Below are 21,682 nucleotides of genomic sequence, written 5' to 3' on the forward strand. Positions count from 1 at the left end.
ACACAATCATCCAAAATACCCATGTTCACATTACTTGAAGCCATCTTTTATGCCTTCTTGAGTCAATAATCTGCCCAGGTTTCTCTTTTTTTGTTTTATGACAGGATCTCACTATGTAGCTCTGGAACTCACTATGTGGACCAGCATGTCCCAGAACTCGCAAAGATCCACCTGCCCTCTGCCTCTAGAGTACTAGAATTAAAGAAGTGTGCAAACATGCCGAGCTTATCTAACTCTTCAGCAGAGTATTCTATTAATTGTCCATATATGAGTAAAGTAATCCATGTAGAATGCATACACAGGGGCTATTATAAAGTACTAAATGAATGTTAATGATTTTATTATATACATTATCATCTCTATTTCCCTCTCCCTTCATACAAGAATTAAAATTCCCAGAAATGTACAAAAAATACCAATTGGTTTATTTGATAAAAACAGTGGTAAAATGGACATAAAGCCAGAATTAGAGTAGGACACTTCTACATCCTCCCCCTACTTAAAACTGCCTTTCATCTACAATTAGGGTATCAGGGAGTCTGAACCCCCTCCCCCTAATGCTGTGTTCACCTTCCCTAGAAGCAAGAACTGTAGGGGAACCAAGGAAGAAGTCAGAGGCAACCTCAGTCCTGTCAACCTTTTCATCCCCTTAAAAGTGAGTTGAAAGGAAGGAAGGATTAAATAAGGGTCCATCCAGATGGGCTGGGGAATGGCCTCTAGGGCTCACTGACCATAATGTTCTAGGACGGCTATCCTTGTCCCTGTCTTATCTCTAATAGGTACCATCATCAGGCTGTGGTAAAGAGAAAAAATAGGGGCACATGTGATCTCCAAACCCTTCTCCAGAGCTCCTAAAAGCCCCAGGGGCTACCCGTTCAGGATTGGAGGAGTCATACTTTCCTTCCCACCCAATCAGAAGTGAAAAGGAATTCCTTGGGACATAGCATCCCACACTGCTCTTAAATCTCCACGTCACTTTCCTTGTCGTTGTCATGGTCTCCATCATAGAATTCATTGGGTGCCTCTGGCCTGTAAAGCAAGCAGAGAGAGATCAGGAACCCACTCTCCAATTTTCATTTTTCTCCCAGCACCATCTCCAAAGCCAGTTTTCTATTAGAGAACCATTCCTCCTTTTGTCCTGCTGCTAGGATTCACACATTCAATAAACACTCAGAGACTCCTCTGTGTCAAGCATTGCATAGGCCTTAGCAAACAGTAGTGAATCAGCCAGACAAGGTTTCCATAAAGCTGCTCAGGTTTACCTAATGAGTCCAGTGATAACAAAGCAAATGAATAAATACAATAATTTCAAATAGTGGAGAGTTTTATGAATAATGAACTAAAGTGACATGACTATGTGGTGAACAAAAGGATGACATTTCACATAAAATCGTCAGGAATGGCTGGTTGTTCTAAGAATGAAAGAGCCAAATTCTACAAAGAAGCTGGTCAGGCAAAGATCTCATGAAAATCCCTCCAAACTACAAGAAAACCAAGCACAGAAATTGTAAGGTTGAAGGAAACTGATCTAGTTCAGAAAGATGAGAAGGCCAGGACTGCTGGGGGTCATATGGGCAGACAACAGTTACAAGCCAGACATGGTGGCACCACCTTTAATTCCAGCACTCAGGAGGCAGAGGCAGAGGCCAGTCTGGTCTATATAGTGAGTTCCCTGTCAAGCTAGGTAAGTTTCAGCATGTAGGACCTTTTTCAAGCCGTGGTCAAAAATTGGATTTCTTATTTGGTGTGGTGCCACAGGCCTTTAATTCCAGTATTCAGGAGGCAGAGGCAGGTCAATCTCTGAGATCAAGGCCAGGCCAGTGTGGTCTTCATAGTGTACATAGTATTCCAGGCTAGCTGTAGTTACAGGGTGACCCTCTCTCTAAAAGACCAAAAACAAAAAAGGATTTCTTCTTCTAAATACAAGAGAAAGGAAGGAGAGGTAGAAACAGAAGATTGACATGATGTCATGATGCTATAACTCAGTAGCGAGGACGCAACATATATCAACACTGGTTTATTTCATTTTGAAAAACTATTTTCTGAAAGAGAATTGAGGTCACCAAAAAAGCTAAAGAACTAAGCCTGACAAGGCCCTGTCACCTTGGTGAGCCATCTCTTTATTACCTCTAAGTGCCCAGGGTGAAAAGTGTGAAGTCAGTCAGTTGGGATTGAATTTCAGCCCTAATATTTAACTTTCCTAGGACCCTAGAAAAGTTAGGTAACCTCTCTGAGCCTTGCATTCCTCCTGTGGTAATCTGAGGATAAGAGCTACCTCTTAAGAGTTGTCTAATGGCAACAGAAAGAGAACACGATGGTTTGTGTTTTGTATCATCGAGTATTTAGTATAGAGCCTGGAGCTTGGCAAACCACAAAAGTGGTAACTCATTATTGCTACTCTGCAAGTCATATGTAAGATACAGCTATAGGTATCAAAGAACAGGAAGTCAGTGGGTGGTCTGACAGTGAGGTAGGGCTAAGAAACAGGCAGGAAGAGGCTTCTGCTGGTTGAGTAGAGACTAGGATCATATGTCAGCATAGAACTATAGAAAAAAAGCCAAACCTAGACAAAAAGAACTTAAAATCAGGTGTTGCCAAACTCAGTAAGACAATAAAATCAATTTCTAGAAGTCGGGTTTAAAGACCTGGAGAAGCAGTGATAATTAAAAGAAGCCCTGAACCAGAGGGTTAGATTTTTCTGATTTCGTTTGCTTGTTTTTTGAAACTGTCTCCCTGTCGCCCAACTGGCCTCAAACTTGCTATGTAGACCAAGTTAGCCTCCATGTCTTGATCCCACAGAGACCCACCCACCTCTGCCTCCACCTCTGTCTCCTCCGTGCTGGGATTAAAAGCATGCACCATGGTGCCCAGCCAGTTAGACACCTCTTTACCCAGGGAACAAGGGGCTATCCATGGAGGTCAGAACTAAGAAGTCCCAAATAGTGAAGACCAGGTCCAGGGGAGAGAGATGGATAAGCCAGAGGTCAATGACCCAGATGCAGATTCTAGAAGGAGCTGAGAAAGCCATCCAAGACTGCAGCAGAGCCAGTTGCAACCTCAAATACTGTACAGTAGCAGCACCAAGTGTCCTGCAAGTATTAACTCTGGTGGTCCCTGTCTGTTAAGGAAATTTGTTCTCCACTGTGTATCTTTTTTCAGCCCTTCAGGATCCTGTGGTCCTTTCCCTTTATTTTCCAGAAAACTTTGTTCAAGAATTAACAAAACAAAAATGCTATCCCAGTCTTTCTCTACCCCTATTTCATTCCATCTACAAATACTTCAATACAGACCTCAAAAGATAAAGGCTATTTAAAAAAAAAAAAAAAAGAACAACCAGGCGTGGTGGTGCATGCCTTTAGTCCCAGCACTCAGGAGGCAGAGGCAGGCAGATCTCTGTGAATTCAAGGACAGCCTGGTCTACACAGTGAATTCCAGGATAGCTGGGGCTACAGGGAGACCCTGTCTCAAAAAGACCAAGAAAAAAACCAAACAACAACAAAAAAACCCACAATACTTATATTCTCAAACCTGGAAAAGTAAGCAGAACAAAGAATCTAAGAACCCTATACCCTGAACCCTGTTCAGGTCAGTACTCAGAAAGACTGAGTAAAATGCTGACAAGAATCTAAATAAACCACTAGAGACTTTTTGGAAGGCAATTTGGCAGAAAATATAAAAAGTTTCACTGCATACATCTTTTGACCTAAGAGTAACAATTCTAGAAATCTAACCCACTCAAAGCAGCAGCCAAGATGTACACATAAGAAGTTCACTGTCACACTCTTTACAATTGTTAACAGCTACCAAAAAACAGATGGGGCATGGCAGTAATGTACATATCCATGAGTTGATAACTGATTAAGTTATGGTATCACCACACAATAGAATATTATATAATTGATAAAATATTGAAGTTAATCTATACATATATATTGACATGGAAATATATCTTACTTCTTTTAAAAGAGGCAAATACCGGGCGTGGTGGCGCACGCCTATAGTCCCAGCACTTGGGAGGCAGAGGCAGGCGGATCTCTGTGAGTTCAAGGCCAGCCTGGTCTACATAGTGAGTTCCAGGACAGCTGGAGCTACAGGGAGGCCCTGCTTCAAAAAAGACCAAAAATAAATAAATAAATAAATAAATAAATAAATAAATAAATAAATAATAAATGAGGCAAATATAAATTGTAACTTGTATTAACAAAAACTACAGAAACAGTACAATGATGTATTATCTATAATCCCAGGACTTAGGAGGCCAAGGCAGGAAGATCATTGGCGTTCAAGGCCAACTGGGGCTATATAGCAAGACCCAGTCTCAAAAGCATCAGGAAAAAAAAAATCTACATAAACAAAAGTCATTTAAAAGTCATGTGTGCATTTAATATGTGCATGTAGAAATATTATTTACTTATTTATATTTTTATGTGTATGAATGCTTTGCCTGCATGTATGGTCAAGTGCACCACATGTATGCAATGCCTGAAGAGGCCTGAAGAGGGTGTCAGATCCCCTAGAACTGAAGTTATGGATGGTTGTTAGTCACCATGTCAGAGATAGAAACTGAACCCAGGTCCTCTGCAAGAGTAGCCAGTGCTCATAACAGATAAGCCATTTCTCCAGCCCCAGAAGAATTCTTGTAATCTATACAAAATGGTCTAATCAAAAAAGACATAAATTGAGCCAGGCATAGTGGTGCACACTTTTAATCCCAGCACTCAGGAAGCAAAGGCAGAGGGATCTCTATAAGATCGAGGTTATTAATCTGGTCTACATAGTGAGTTCTAGGCCAGCTGGGGCTACAGGGAGACCCCTGTCTCAAATACCAAACAAAAAAAGACATAAATCAAACTACTAATAGAGGTACTTCCATGGAAAGATTCTGGGAATAGGAATATATGAAAGCAAACAACATATTTTGATGCTGTTTAAAATATTTTCAATAAATATGCATTTTTGCCGTTAAAAATGTCAAAAAGAGGCCAGGTGTGTTGAAGAACATCTTTAATCTCAGAATTTGGAAGGTAGAGGCAGGCAGATCTCTGGGAGTTCTAGGCCAGCCTGATCTACATAGGGAGTCCCAGGCCAAGGTTATAGAGTGAGACCCGTCTCCAAAAAAAAAAAGCTGGGCATGGTAGCACATGCCTTTAATCCTAGCATTCGGGAGGCAGAGAGAGGCAGGGGGATCTCTGGGTTTAACCCCCGCCTCTGGTCTACATAGTGAGTTCCAGGTCACTTATGGCTACAGGGAGACCCTGTCTCAAAAATTCCAAAAATGAAAAAAAACAAAAATAATTAATGAAAACACAAAATGAGGTGCTGGGGTTTCTATGCCAGCCTCATCTACATAGGGAGGCCCAGGCCAAGGTTATAGAGTGAGACCCGTCTCCAAAAAAAAAAAAGCTGGGCATGGTAGCACATGCCTTTAATCCTAGCATTCAGGAAGAAGAGGCAGGTGGATCTCTTCGAGTTAGAGCAAGTTCCAGGCAAGCTGGGACTACAGGGAGACCCTGTCTCAAAAAGACCAAGAAAACAAAAACAAAAAAAGAGTAGAAAACTTGTAGCCTAAAGAAGGTAAGCTAGAGACAAATGAAGTAGTGTCTTTGAATTTACTTTTTCACTTAGAAGCCTCTTGGGCAAGTCTGAGAACTGCCTGCTCTTAAGTCCCTAGCCCAGACCTGCTGTAGTTTTCCTCAGGACCTCTCTCCTCTGCATCAGCTTCATCAGTCCTGTCATAGGTCAGGAGGTCCGCTGGAACATCATGAATCTGGACACTAGGTGCATGGTTCAGCATCTTCAGGTTTTCAAAGATTGTCTGGCGGATCTGGTCCAGATACTGGTTGAGAGGAGAGATTGAGTAGCTCCTAACTGATTCCCAGGGCATCTGCCCTTCTAGCTGCCTTCCACCCTGACCATCCTGGTTTTAAACTTAGTAGTACTTTAACTTCAGATCCCCAATTGATAACTGTCCCTGCTGACCAACCCAACTGCCTCTACTTTATCCTGGGCTTCCTCCCAGATGATAGCAGTGACCCTGACAGCTCAGAACTTCCTTCTCCTGCTTTCTCCTACTTCCTACTTCCTGGACCTCTCCTGAGCTTCACTGTTCTGTCCAGCTTCTGAAGGTGCTGACCTGGCGTGAGTTCTGATTCTCGATGCGAGTGCTGACATCTGGATGGAGTGTGAAGTCCGGGGCAAAGTATTCGAAGTATTCTTGGAGAAGAGAAGGGATTGGGAGAGAGGATTCACTAGAAGTGTGGCTCAGACTCATATAGGAAGGTCCCAGGAATTCCAGATCTCCCTTCCCCATCCTGGTCCTCTGCCTAATCTTTGCTCTGCTCCGAGCCCAGGGGTTTAGTCTGCAGAGCTCTGAGAATGTCCAACATCTCATCTTCCTTCATACAAGGTCATTCTTGAGGCTGGTGAATGACTCCTGTTGTGGGGGTGTTGTAGGGTAGCTCTTACCACTGTAGGGAAGCTCCTCACTGATGGCCTCTTCTACCAGTAGTGAGGTCTCATATGTCCTGAAACCAGGAAGCAGAGGGGGTTGGGATGACCATATGGGTTGCAGGGACCACCCATCTTATCTCAGAGAATCCACAGTGGGCCACAAAGGAGGAGGAAATGGAGAGTACTCACCAGCAGCGGGCAACATTCCGAACAGTATAGCCACCACCACCCAGTACCAGTAGAGGAATATTAAAGCTCTTGACATATTCCACACATTCTCTGTTAAAAGGAACCAGAGGACTGGATGGAGCCAAGACATACAACCCTAAGTATTCCTTGAAAAGGAACAAAGAGAATGACAAATGTTCTATTATCATGATCTGGAGGGTAGAATTCACTGAGTTGTACTGTGTGTGTATGTCTCCATGTTCATGTATATGCAGGTGCATGTGTGTGTTCAGGTGTGTGTGCATGTATGTGTGTAGGCACTGTGAGGCCAGAAGACAACCTCAGTTGTTCTGAAGGCTCTATCCACTTTGTTTTGAGACAGGGTCTCTCACCAGCCTAGAACTTCCCAAGCAGGCTAGGCTGGCTGGCCACTGAGCCCCATGAATCCTCTTATCTCTGCCTCCCCAGCACTGGAATTACAAGTCTGTGCCACTGCACCTGGCTTTTTTACATGTGTTCTGGGGATCAAATTTAGGTCCTCATGTTTATACAGCAAGCACTTTACCCACTGAGCTATCCCTGAGTGCCTTAGCTGTACTCTTAAGATTAGTATACTCTAGGGGCTGGAGAGGTGACTCAGAGGTTAAAAGCACTTACTGCTACTCTAGAGGAGACCTGAGTTCAGTTCCCAGCACCCATTCCAAGAAGCTCACAACTTCCTCCAACTCCAGTTCCAGGGGATCTGATGCCCTCTTCTGGCCTCTGCAGTCACTCCCACACATACATAGCCATGAATAAAAATGAATCAGTTTTTTTTTTTAGTATCTTATTATTTTTATGTGTATGAGTGTATTGCCTACATGTATGTGAGTGCACCCGTGTCATGCAACACCACAGAAATCAGAAGAGGGCTTCGGATTCCCCTGGAACTGGAGTTAAGGATGGTTCGTAGCCACCATGTGGGTGCTGGGAATCAAACCCAGGTCCTCTGCAAGAGCAGTCAGCGCTCTTAACCGCTGAGCCATCTATTTAGCCCCAAAATAAATCTTTTTTTTTTTTTGTTTTTTTTTTCTGTCTTTTTGAGACAGGGTCTCCCTGTAGCCCCAGCTGTCCTGGAACTTACCATGTAGACCAGGCTGGCCTTGAACTCACAGAGATCTGCCTGCCTCTGCCAGGCAGGCGGAAGGACTACAGGCGTGCGCCACCATACCCAGCAGGAATAAATCATTTTTTTTAAAAAAAAGATTAATATACTTTAATATTTTGTGTTTCAATGAAAATTTTCAAGTAAGCACACCCTCACTTCTATCTTGTGCAACACTATTCCTGGCACCTTATCTGCTACTCAACTACTCTCATCAGTGCCTCAGCCAGGCTGTCAGTTCTAGTCTTCAAGATACACCCCCATACTCCCTATTTCTCTCCATCAGCACATCTCCTGCCCAGATAGTGTTAATGGCTTCCTAATGGCCTTCCCACTACCTATCCCATCTCCCTACTCCCACCCCAGACTCTTCCTCATTCAGAAGTCAAAACAGTTATTATAAACACACTGGACCATGTCACTTCCCTGCTTAACATCCTCCCAACAGCTTTTCACCATTTGCAAATGTAATTCAAACCCATACCAGGATCTAACAGGTTTGCATAATCTCAACATGCCCAGCATCTAGCACCTCACCATGGGCTACAGAGCATCAAGCTTTGTTCCCAGTGCTCTGGCCTCACTTGTTTTATTTCCTCTCTTTCAAGACAGCAGCTCTTTTGGATCTCAGGCTTTCCTGGGCCCTTCTCACTGCTTAGAAGAGAATGCTCTCTGCTCCTTTTATGGCTCACTCCTTCAGAGCCTCCAGGTCTCAGCTCTCATTTCACCTTCTCAGAAAACCCCTTCCAGATCATGCTATCTATAGTAAATTCCCAAGTCAGGTGTGGTTATTGATCTGTAATAAAGTTCAAAGCCAGGTATGGATGACCCACACTAGTGATCCCAGCATTTAGGAGGCTGAGGCAGAGGATCACAAGTTTATGGTCAGCCTGTGCCACACAGTAAGACCAACCCTTGTCTCAAAAAGAACCAAAAATAATAAAATTTAAAAGTAGATTCCCAGCTGGGCGTGGTGGCGCACGCCTGTAGTCCCAGCACTTGGGAGGCAGAGGCAGGCGGATCTCTGTGAGTTCAAGTCCAGCCTGGTCTACATAGTGAGTTCCAGGACAGCTGGGGCTACAGGGAGACCCTGTTTCAAAAAGACAAAAAAAAAAAAAGTAGATTCCCTATTTTACCCTGTCTTAGTTTTTTAACTAAGACATTAGTGAAGACTAAGATGCCCCCCTTCATAAGGCTTTTATTTTGTTTGTGTGCATGCGTACAGGAATAAATAAATCTTAAAAAAAAGAACGAAAAAAAGAAAAAAAAACCCTCAGGAGAAAAAGAAAAGCAAGTCTCACCCATGTCCTCGTATGCTGAGATTGAAGCAACCTAATCGATCACAGCCGAGAGAGTCAGCTCCACACTGCAAAAAGCAAACCCCAGATAGCAACATAAATGATCAGAACATCAGAGTCCTCTACTTCCCTTCTCTCACCAACTTAGGGAACTTATTCTTCCCAGTCTTTTCCCCCAAACCCAGGCAAGCCCTCTTGAGGTACTAACGGACTAACCTGGAGCACAATGCACGTGGGTTGGTAGAAGTCCACTACCTGGCTGATGACTGGCTGGAAAAGGTGCTTGTAACCTGGGAGAGGGCCAAAGGTAGGCAACCTGGCACCCCAAGGGGATGGGGAGACAGGGAACAAAAGGAAAAAGGGGGTTGAGAGAGCATGTAGCCCAGGAAAGGGGCAACCCACAGAACCAACTACTGGTTCTGAACTTCCAGAGGGTGTCACAAACTGCTATGAGTGACTGATGAAAGCTAATGACCCCTTTCCCAGGGAAAAAAAAATGCATATACACATCATACACATTATATGTTGTATACAAATTCCAGGGGTTCATGGTCCCTCTGAAGGCCACTCATCCTTAAGGACACGCCCAACAGTAGACAATACCAGGCAGAAGAGGTTAATTGAAAGAGAAAAAGAAGGGGCAAGGTGAGCAGGGAGAAGATGACAGTACTTACTCTGGTCATCGATGCCATCCCGTAAGGGCACATTCAGACAGTAGTAACGGCCACTCTCTGCTCCGACTTCATACATGTCACCTATATAACAGTGAGCGTAGCAACCATGCATGAGAAGTTTCTATAACCCAGCTGTTCCTTCTATGACCACCATATGCTAAGTCTCCAGCAACTTGCATTTATTCAACACAGGGTTTTGCTATATAACCCAGGCTGACCAGGAACTTGCTATGCTACCCAGGCTGGCTTTGAACTCCTAATTCTCCTGCCTCAGCCTCCTTATTGCTAGGGTTATAGGTAAATGCTACCATGCTTGGCTCAAAATTTTTTGTTTGGTTTCTTTTTTTGAGACAGACTCTGGCTATGCAGCCTGGGCTGTCACCTAACTTATGGCAATCTTCTTGCCTCAGCCTCTTGAACCTGTCTGCTGGGATTATAAACATAAGCCACCACATGCAATTCAACACATTTTTAAAAAATATTTTTTGTTTTATGTGTATGAGTGTATTGCTTGCATGTATGTGAGTGCACCGTCTTAAGTTTGTTTCTCCATTGCTGTGACAAAACACTCTGACCAATACCAACTTGGGGAGGAAAGGGTTTATTCAGTTTATATCTCCCAGGTTGCAGTTCATCAGGGAACCCAAGGTAGGAACTCAGGGCAGGAACCTGGAAGCAGGAGCTGGAGCACAGGCCATGGAGGAACGCTGCTTACTGGCTTGCTCCCCTGGCCCCTGCTCGGCTTGCTCTCTTATCCAACACAGGCCCACTTGCCCAGGGGTGGCACCACCCACAGTGGGCTGGGCCCTCCCATATCACTCAACAATCAAGAAAATGCCCCACAGACATGGCCACAGGCCAGTCCAATGGAGGCAATTCCCCAATTGAGGCTCCCTCAACCCAGGTGTATCATTGACACTAAAGCTATCCAGCACAATTGACCCTTGTCAACTTGACACACAAACAATCACTATTAAACCATAAGCTTTCCAATATTTGTCCCCAAGATATGGTGTTAACATTGATATCACAAAAGACAGTAAAACCTTAAAAACTCCACAGTCCTTAAAAAACCCAAACACTTAAAAGTCCATAGTCTCGGCCGGGCGTGGTAGCACACGCCTGTAGTCCCAGCACTTGGGAGGCAGAGGCAGGTGGATCTCTGTGAGTGCAACACCAGCCTGGTCTACATAGTGAGTTCTAGGACAGCTGGGGCTACAGGGAGACCTTGTCTCAAAAAAAAAAAAAAAAAGAAGAAGAAAGTCTGTAGTCTCTTTTAAAAGTCTCAACTGTGGGTGGGCTTCTGTAAAATCCAAAACAAGCACTGTCTTATTTCAAAGGGAAGAATCGGGCACACCTAAGCAAAACCAAAGTCCAGCAAAGTAGCTCAAGGCTGGACATCTGGGATTCACTCATGATCTTCTGGCCTCCAAAGGGTTCTGGCAGCTCCACGTCTCTGACTCTGCCATCCACAGCACAAACAGCTCGTCTCTCAGACCCAGGCCAGCTCCATTCCACACTTACTGCAGTCCTTGGTGGTCGTCCCACGGTCCTGGCAACTCCAAAAAGCTGGGGTCTCTACTGAAACTGAGGCTACACCTTCACCGATGGCCTCTTCTTGCCTCTCTGGGTGCAAAGCCTCAGATTCTCTCCACGACCCCTTCAATCTGGGGTCTTAACTGCAACTGAGCTGCACTTTCACCAATGGCCTTTCCTGGCCTCTGTATGCCAAGCCTCAGCTGTTCTCTGTGACCCCTTCATGCTTTCAACACCAGAACCATGCAGGAGACTCTTACACATTACCAAGTCCTGCTTCCAGCGTGGGATAGAGGCTTGGATCCCCTCTGTGTGCTGACCCTGAGGAAATAGCTCCCAGAAGACTTCACCTCAGTGATGCAGTCTCTTGTTACTTACAGCTGATTTTTCAGCCCCAGCTAACCAGCATCAATTGTCCCAGTAAAGCAAAGATTTTGCGTCAGGTTCTGGTTTCTTCTTAATCACAGCTGAGTCTTCAGCCCCAGCTGACCAGAACCCACAATTCTCAATCCAAAATCTCACACAAACAGCCCTGATAGTCTCCGCTTCCCTTTGAAGCTTCACAAGCCAGGCCTCCATCATCTACAACTCTCAGCATAACTGTTCCAAAGTCCACAGCAACAAACTCTGAGCACACAATGGCTTTTCAGCCCGAAGTTCCAAACACTTCCACAGTCCTCCCCAAAACACCAAGGTCAGGTCTGTCACAGCAATATACCACTCTCTGGTACCAATTACTGTCATAGTTTGTTTCTCCATTGCTGTGACAAAATACTCTGACCAAGGCCAACTTGGGAAGGAAAGGGTTTATTCAGCTTACATCTCCCGGTCGCAGTTCATCAGGGAGCCCAAGGTAGGAACTCAGGGCAAGAACCTGGAAACGAGCTGGAGCACAGGCCACGGAGGACCCCTGCTTATGGGCTGGGCCCTCCCACATCACTCAACAATCAAGAAAATGCCCCACAGACATGGCCACAGGCCAGCCCAACGGAGACAATTCCCCAATTGAGGCTCCCTCAACCCAGGTGTGTCAAGTCGACACTAAAACTATCCAGCACATGCACTCATGTTGTACAATGCGCATAGGTCAGAAGAGGGCTTCAGATTCCCCTGGAACTGGAGTTAAGGATGGTTCGTAGCTGCCATGTGAGTGCCGGGAATCAAACCCAAGTCCTCTGCAAGAGCAGTCAGTGCTCTTAACCACTGAGCCATCTTTCCAGCCCCATCAACACATATTTTTGAGGCACTTCTGTGAGCTAGGAGGTAATCTAGGTACAGGGGACACAGCAATGACTAGAACAAATGAAAACCCCACCAAGCTCATATTTTGGAGGGTACATGATGAAGAATTTAAAAAAAATTACAATAAATGCAACTGGCAGTGGGTACTGAGAAAAACAGACAGGGCGAGATATCTGAATGGAGTAATCAGAAAGACTTCTCTGAAGAGGGAACATACTACTGCAGAACAGCAAAGCTAAGGAATCAGTCATGGCAAAGAGCTGGGGGATAACCAGTTGTAGTGGCACATGCCTATAATCCCATAGTTCAGCATGCTGATTACAGAGGATCCTGAGCTCAAGGCCAGCTTGGGCTACAGAGCAAAACAAGAACTCAGGGGACAAAGATGGAAGTAATCCTTTTTCCCTACCTGTGCCAGGGAAGAAGTAATTTCCATACTTGTGGAAGGACACAGTCATGACTCGGTCAGTGAGGTAGAAGGCTTCCTGAACCCCATCCCCATGGTGGATGTCAATATCAATGTAGAGTACCCGAGGGTGGTACCTGGTGTGAGGACAAAGCCATGGTCTGAGGAAGAGGTGACCGCCCCCCAACCCTCAACCCCCATATCATGTCCTGTCTAACACAAGGTCTGGAATTATTTAGAGTCTGCTTCTGGCCAAGACACCTGAAACCTCATCCAACCAATTTCTTCCAGGCAGCCCTGGGCTTCAGCCTGGAGGCAGAGACAGGAGAGGGAAGTGCAGAGAAGGCTGAAATGTGAGCAGGCAGCAGGGAATGTAAAGCAGAGCCATGGAAGAAGCAGCATGAGGAAAACATCAAAAGAATTTGGGAGATGCCAGTGGAGGAAAAAGGTAAGGGTAAGGGCTGGGGATAGGGCAAGCCTGAGGGACCTCTTCAGCCCAGTTTCACAAGTTTCCCCATCTCCCCCTGGGATACTCACTTGAGCAGCTCCAGGATGCCAATTACAATGTCATTGACATAGCAGAAGCCAGAGGCCTAGGGGGAAACACTTTTATAAACAGAGGAACGATTCCTCCACCCACTGACCCCCTACTGCCATTCTGACCACCTAGCCATAGTCTTCCCCATCATATCCTTACCTCAAACTTCTTGGCATGGTGTAGCCCCCCAGCCCAGTTAATGGCAATATCACAGATCTGAAAGATAAATAACCAATTCACAGTATTCTTCTTGCTCACCCCTGAAGCTGGGTTCTCAGGGTCAGAGCTAGTGTCCTGAATCTGGAGACCCACAAAAAAGGGGAACAGGACTCAGGGCTACGTCACCTTGTTGTTCAGTTGGGTTGCTCCTTGCAGAGATGCGCCTGTGTAACGGGAACAGAACTCAAAGAGCCCGGGAAACACTGGGCTTCAGAAAAAAAAGGGGAATTAGAACCCTCACCTTTGTCCATCTCCCTCCCAGCTCAGACTCCTCCAGTTACCACTGTCCAACAGCCCTCTGGTCCCCTCCTACACACCTAAAACTATCTACAAATCCATTCAACAAAGATTTGGACCAAATCACATAATGAGCAAAGCAGAGAACAAGAAGTATAATAATGTACAACAGTCAGAAGAAAAGCAAACAGCTTCTGGGTTCTTGAGTATACAATAAAAAGTAAATTGAGATTAAAAAAAGAAGCTCTGTTTATTATAAGAAGCTTCTATGGGGCTGGAGAGATAGCTCAGCAGTTAAAAGGAGTGGCTGCTCTTACAGAGGACCCAGATTTGGTTTCCAACATCCCCATGGTGGTTAATAACTGTCCATAAAATGGACCCTAACTCCAGTTCTAGGAGATCTGATGCCCTCTTCTGGCCTCCATGGGCATTGCATGCACTATGTGCACTTACATAGATACCAAACACTCATACACATGAAATTTAAAAATTAAGAAGTTATGGGCTGGAGAGATGGCTCAGCAGTTACAAACAATGGTTGTTCTTGCAGAAGACCCGGGTTTGAATCCCAGCACCCACATGGCAGTTAACAACTGTCTATAACTCCAGTTTCAGAGGATCAGACAGTTTCTTCTGTTCTCTACGGGCATTGCACAACATGGGTGCACTTACCTACATGAAGGCAATACAGGCATACACATAAAATAAATAAAATATTTTTAAAAAAAAATAAGAAATTATGTGCTGGAGAGAGCTTCAGTGGTTAAGAGCACAGGCTGCTCTTGCAAAGGACTCAGGTTTGATTTACAGAATCCACATGGTAGCTAACAACTGTTGGTAACTGCAGTTCCAGGGGAATCTGATGCCCTCTTCTGGCCTCCACAACATGGGTGCACCTACATACTTGCAGGCAGTATACACATACCCAAAAAAATAAAAATAAATAAAATTTTTTTTTAATTAAAAAAAAAATCTTAGGAGGCTTCTATGTATACCATGCTTTAACATAATGTTCAATAACATCCCTTATAATCACACATTTTAAAGAAAGAACTGCATTCCTATTTATGTGCAATAATAACAATGAGGTAATGGAAAACCTTTAGCTCACTGTTGACTCTATAGACCACATATCAATTATAATGAGTACCACCTTCATTTTTTATAAAAAGAGAAGACCTAAGCCAGACCTAAAACCAGACAAATGATTCCATTTATATAACATTCTGGAAAAGACAAACTATAAGGATAGAGATCTGATCAGTAGTTTCTTGGAGCTAAGGTAGAGTGGGAACTAACTACTCCACATTTGTAAAGGAAATATTCTGTACCCTGGGATGTGCTATCAGATAACATTGACACCTAGGGGTTGGGAAGATGGCTTGGTCAGTACAGTACTTGCTTTGTAAACACAAGAACCTGAGTTCAATCCCCAGAACCCTGTAAAAGGCCAGGTGTGGTGTCTTGTGCTTCTAACCTCGGCTCTAGGAAGAAAGATCTATGGGCCTTGTTGGCTAGCCAGCCTAGACTAGCAAGTTCCAGGCCAATGAAAAACTCTGTCTGGACAGCCCCTAAGGAATGACACACACCCCTAAGGAATGACAGACACACACACACACACACACACACACACACACACGTGAGCGCACAAATGGGCTGGAGAGATGGCTCAGTGGTTAAGGGCACTGGCTGCTCTTGCAAAGGACCTGGGTTCGATTCCCAGGACCCACACTGCAGCTAACAACCATCTGTAACTCCAGTTCCAGGGCACCTGATGCCCTCTTCTGACCTCTGCAGTCATTGCAACACACAGACAATACACTCATACACATTAAAAAAATAATATATTAGGCCGGGCATGGTGGCGCATGCCTTTTATCCCAGTGCTTAGGAGGCAGAGGCAGGCTGATCTCTGTGAGCTCAAAGGCCAGCATGGTCTACATAGTGAGTTTCAGGCCAGCTGGGGCTAAAGGGAGACCCTTAAAATATTTTAAATGAGCAAATGGCTGCAAAGCATTTAAAACAGTACCTAGCACATAGTAGGTATCTAAATATAACAGATTAGTAGCAGTAGTAATAATCGAAAAATAATTTTATTATTTTGAAATTTAAAAACAAACACCAAAATAGATAAAGGAGAAAGAGGCTGCCACTTGGAAGAGAGATTTCTGTGGAGTAGGCCTGGGATTGCTTTTTTCTCCCCAAATTACTATTTGGCTATGAATACTAGATTACTTTTCTAAAAATCCTAATTTTTGTTTGGGTTCTGTTCTTTGAGACAGAGTCTCACTTCACTTATAGCCCAGGCTGGCAAGCCTCCTGCCTCAGCCTTCTCAGCTGGCACTATAGGTATGAACCATCATGCCAGGCAGCAATCAGAAATTAATTTTAAAACAAAGGAAAATTCCCTGATCTTCCTCTGAAACACAGAGCATAGACAGGTACAGCTATAACTTAAGTTTGATAGAGTAATGGATACAGCACAAATGGTACAAAGGGAGTATTCTCTAACTGTGCAAAGAACATCTTGAGGTCTCCAGCTGTGGCCCAAGGGCTGACAATGCATTTTCAGACTCACAAAGTGAGTAACAGAAACAATAAAGAAAAATCAAGGACTGTACAAGACAGCAGGTAACTGACTCAACACCAAATAAGCAGCACAGTGTGTACAGGACAGATCTCTGAGGGCTACTGTGGTCAAAAAAGAATTCACGGGGCTGGAGAGATGGCTCAGCAGTCAAGAGCACTAGCTAGTCTTGCAGAGGATCTGGGTTCAGTTCCCAGTACCCACATGGAGGCTAACAATCATCCATAACTCCAGTTCCAGGGGATTTAACACCCTCTACTGACCTTTGCAGGCACTGAATGACATGGGTGCACTTACACACATGCAGGTAATACACTCATACACATGAAAAATAAAAATAATTTATTTAAAGAAAAGGATCCATGAGGTTGAGCATGGTGAGGCATACCTTTAATCCCAGTACCTGGGAGGCAGAGGCATGAGGATCTCTGTGACTTCCAGGCCAGCCAGGGCTACATAGTGAAACTCTTGTCTCAAGTAAAATAAAATAATAAAATAAATAAATAAATGGATTCCTGGAAAGCCAAGCATGGTGGCACACACATGGAATTTTAGCACTGGAAGGCTAAGATGGGAAGATCACCAGTTCAAGAACAGCCAGGGCTACATAGCAAACTCCTGTCTTTAAAAAAAAAAAAAACAGAGAAAAAGGCAGAAAGGGCTGGAGAGATGGCTCAGGGGTTAAGAGCACGTGCTCGCTCCTCTGGTAAAGGATCTGAGTTCCATTCCTAGCATCCACATCAGGTGGCTCATCACCATCCGTAACTCCAACTTCAGGGGAATCTAACATTGTCTTCTGGCTTCCACAGGCAGGTGTATATACATACACACGCACACGCACACAAACATACACAAAATAATTTTTTTTTTTTAAAGAGGAGGAGCTTCACAGGGGAGGTATAAAGACTAAGGTCTTGGGGCTGGAAAGATGGCTCAGCGTTTAAGAACACTGACTGTTCTTGCAGAAGACCTGGGTTCCCAGAACCCACATGGCAGCTAACAACTGTCTGTAACTCCAGTTTCAGGGGATCCAACAGTCTCTTCTGTCCTCCTTGGGCATTGCCCAACACGGGTGCATTTACCTACATGCAGGCAATACATGCATACACATAAAATAAAATAAAAACAAATAAAATATTTTAAAAAATAAATAAATAAAATAAAATATTTTTTAAGAAGACTAAGGTCTTAAAGAGGCTGAATGGAGTCAAGAACATTTCCATCCTGAGGTGAGGCAGGCATGGGGATCAGGGTGGGAAGGTGCTCAGTACAGCCTAAGAAATTGGCCTCTACCCTACAGCCCTGCCTGCTTCTATCACTAGGCTCTTTCAGTGAAACAGATTAGGGAAGTAGCTTAAAAACCTGGGCTCTGAGCCAAGTGTGGTAGCACAAGACTATAATTCCAGCATTCAAGAAATTGTAGCAGATTCACTGTTGCAATTTATTTTCAGGATCACAAGGTCAAAGCCAGCCTGGGATATATGGCATGACACTGTCTCAAAGCAAAACAAACAAAACCCTGGGCTTAGGAACTGAATCCTACCACTCCCAATCACTAGTTAGATGTCTCAGACTAAACTTCTTATGTTTGCCTAAATCTCCATTTACTTATGTGTAATATCAGGAAAAGAACTATTACATTTCAGTGTTGCTATGAGAATTAACTAAATGTATTTGCAACCCTCAGTATGATACCTAGCAGGAAAGTACTCAATAAATTGTAAGAGTGTAGGAAACCCTGCATATAGGATCAATAGCCTGGCTTCTTGAAGAAATAAATTCAAAGGGGAGACACAGGTTTAAGGTCTAAAAAACACCAACCAAATGCAATATGTGTACCTTGTTTAGATCCTGACTTAAAGCGTGTTACGTATATATGTATATAAGACAAATGCAGAGATTTGAATGCTGATTGTATATTTGATTGAATTTACTATTAGTTTAATTTCTTAAAAATTATATTATGTATTTTTATTTTATGTACATGAGTTTTTTGCCTTCATGTAAGTGTACCACATGCCTGCGATCCCTGCAGAGGTCAGAGGAGGGTATTGGATCACCTGAAACTGGAGTTACCAGTGATTGTTAGCCTCTATGTGGGTGTTGGGAACTGAACCTGAGCCCTCTGCAAGAGTAGCCAGTGCTCTTAACTATTGAGTCATCTCTCCAGCTCCAAGCTACTATTAATTTTTAGGTTTGATATTGATATTTTTTGAAGAGTACCATTTAGAGACACATAATACAATATTTATGGATAAATATATGTGGTGCCTGGGATTTACTTTAAAATAAAGTAACACAAGAGGACACAAATGAAGTAAGGCTGTCTAGTAAGTTTCAGATCTCAACTCAACTGCTATTACTTCATCTAGAAAACAATCCTACCCTGAATCTAAATAATTCTGTCAAGTATACACTCTGAATCAAGTACTTCTTTCACAGGACTTAGCATAGCTATGATACTAAAATGTTATTAGTTTTCATCACTGTATCCCTTGTACTTAACCTAGAACATAGGGACTGGACTAAAACAAATGACCACTGAATATTTGCTTAATAATGAGTGAATGATGATTCACTGACAAGTAGGCTCCCTTCATATCATTCTACTGCTGCTACAAGACCTCACTGAAGGGTCTGGCATCAAAAGTTCACTCTTCCCTCACCAGTCATCGCCCACATTGAAGGCATTAAGGCTCTTGGTGAAGCCCTGCATGTTGGTGGGGCTGACACGCTGCAGGAAGTCAATGTAGTCCTCAGAATGGAAGCGGCACATGTCATGCTGGGAGGCCTGATATGGCTTGAACACCTTAGGAAGAGACACAAGATGAAGCTGTTACCCCAATACTAACTAGGTGACCTAGCTGAATTTCTACCCTGCCCTAAACTTGCTTATCTTTGAGGACAGGATGCCTGTAGGCCAGAAATTCCTCTCGGGTGGACCAGTTGAAAGAGTCTGGGCCCAAGAGGGCTGCCTAAACAAGCCTTAACTTCATTATAATCCCATTTGACTTACCCAGCACCACTGACAATTTTCAATTGCCATGGAAACAACTGGAAATAAATTTAAAAAAAAAAAAGTGGTAGTGCCTGATTCCCAGAAATTTTCTGCCTATTCCCAGAAAAAAAATATAAATATGCTTCCACTTTTTTAGTCTATCCCTCTCAGCTCATTTCTTTTATTCTCTATAACTTGTTCTTAATCTAAAAAATTTATTACATTATTTATTTCTTTATTAGCATGTGAGGCATGCTTGTCATGGTGCCATGGCGCCATGGCACAAGTACAGAAGTCAGAGGGCAACTTGCCAGAGTCAGTTCTCTTCTTCCACAATGTGGGCTCCAGGGATTGAACTCAGGTTGTCAGACCTGCAGATAAGCATCTTTATCTGCTGGGCCATTTTGCCAACCCCTATATCTATAATCTCTTGCTTCCCAGGAGTTGAGAAGTCTATCTCCCACTTCTATTCTTGGCCAAGAATAAAAGTCTCTTTCACTTCTCTTGGTACATTGTCTTATTACTGCTTCGACAATTCCAGGAGAGGAAAAAAGATCCAGTTTGGGTGCAAAACTTGGTAACAAACCTAGGCAGGGCCATGCCAGTCACAGGGCTGAGACCACTCACACTGAATCCAGCCCTGGAAACTGTTGTCCAAAACACATCTAACAACCTTCTCACCCTCAATTCATTGTTATTCTATGAGTAAAGAAAAGAGGCTATTAGCTAGACTCCAAAAGACTACTTCCCTTTAGAGGAAGGACTTCCTCTCCTACCTCAACTTTGACCCCTGATCCATTTGCCCTGTTCCTGGATCTCCATACTTCTCTCTTCCCCTAAGCTGATTCTGTCTTCTTCTCTAGATTCATGTGATCACATGTATGAGATATATGACAACCTAATTGAAATCAAAAGGGCTAAAACCAATTTATCATCCTTGGTGGGGGGGAGAGGTGGAGGTTCACACAACAATTTGAAAACTGGGCAAGAAAACCATTTTTTCTCCTAGAAAATGCATACAGGGACACATATGCAATTTCAAGAGATTCAGAGACTCCTGCACTAACATCACCTCAGTCTTTTCTATGCCCAAATCACTGCCTGTGCCGCAACATGGGGATCATGGGTGTTGACTAATCACCTTCACGGTGCATAAGGGCTGGGTATGCTATTTTTCCATTTCACAGCTATAAATTCCAAGCTGGAGACAAATAGCACATGTATACATGGGAGATGGAGAGTTGGAGAGAACCATATAAAGCTATTCTAGATTGAAAAGCAAATTCCAAGGACACCTATTCTACACAAACTACACAGGACTCTAGAACTGTCCCCAAGTGTTTTTCTAGCTCTCTGCAGGTAAAGGTGCAGAGGAAGAGAGGTGGGAATCAAGGGTAAATCTCACACGAACATATACTCCCAACCCTCATCCCCAGGCCTTCAAAACACAGAGGGCCTAGAGGTGTAGTCACGTGGCAGAACACTTGCCTAGCATAGGGAAGCCCTGGGTTCAATCCCCAACATGGCAGAAGGAATAAACATAAAAGAAGATGATGGAGAAGAACAAATCTTCTGTCTTCAAAGTGTCCACTAACCATAGGCAGAAGGCTAGTGTGCCCTCAAGTTAAAAGGGAGGCCGGACTGAGGTTAAAATGTAACTCTCATTAAGTCAGAGGACGTCACCCGCCCCCGCCCCCACCCCAATCACCGCACTGCATATAGGGAATAAATATTCTGTGTTTTCTATTCGGCTCCCCCACCTCTAGATGGGACCTCTTACGTTCAGTCTCCTAAGGCTACAGCTCGCTTCCAGCCCCAAACCCCGGCAGAGGAGGTAGGACTCACAATCATCTTCTTATAGAGACCGTAATGCAGGACCAGGCTATGGGTCAAGGCTAGCCGATGCGGCTTCATAGGGTGCCCAGCTCCTGGGGGTGAGAAGAGAGTCGGTCGGTTCGCACCCCTGGAGTTGCAGCCCTTGTCACGAAACCTCTCATCCCTGCCCCTCACTCCTCTCACCATAGTGAAAGTTGCCCACGTCGGGGTCATAGAAGTACGCCACCGTCTTGGCCATGGTGCTGGGGGACCAGGCCCCGAGCCTCTGCCGCCCGCCCGCCGCTGGTCGCCAGCCCCACCCGCGCCGTGCGTGCTGCGCAAGCACGCAGCCTCCTCTGCGGAACAAGGC

General features: G+C 44.2%; 1 protein-coding gene across 1 annotated transcript; it reads right to left on the reverse strand.

The window, feature by feature from the left end:
* Window positions 1-402: 402 nt before the first annotated feature.
* Window positions 403-21,673, reverse strand: Hdac3 (histone deacetylase 3). Its single transcript, XM_008835506.3, has 15 exons — window positions 21,517-21,673; window positions 21,343-21,425; window positions 19,166-19,308; window positions 13,802-13,883; window positions 13,616-13,672; window positions 13,456-13,511; window positions 12,922-13,055; window positions 9,735-9,815; window positions 9,277-9,350; window positions 9,064-9,128; window positions 6,640-6,729; window positions 6,466-6,524; window positions 6,134-6,213; window positions 5,679-5,836; window positions 403-1,029 (listed from the first exon to the last, which is right to left on the reverse strand). The coding sequence occupies exons 1-15, from the start codon at window positions 21,569-21,571 to the stop codon at window positions 960-962; spliced, it is 1,287 nt and encodes a 428-aa protein (XP_008833728.1). The 5' UTR covers window positions 21,572-21,673; the 3' UTR covers window positions 403-959.
* Window positions 21,674-21,682: the final 9 nt, after the last annotated feature.

This window comes from Nannospalax galili, unplaced genomic scaffold (assembly GCF_000622305.1).
Source record: "Nannospalax galili isolate Female #2095 unplaced genomic scaffold, S.galili_v1.0 scaffold1077, whole genome shotgun sequence".
NCBI lineage: Eukaryota > Metazoa > Chordata > Mammalia > Rodentia > Spalacidae > Nannospalax > Nannospalax galili.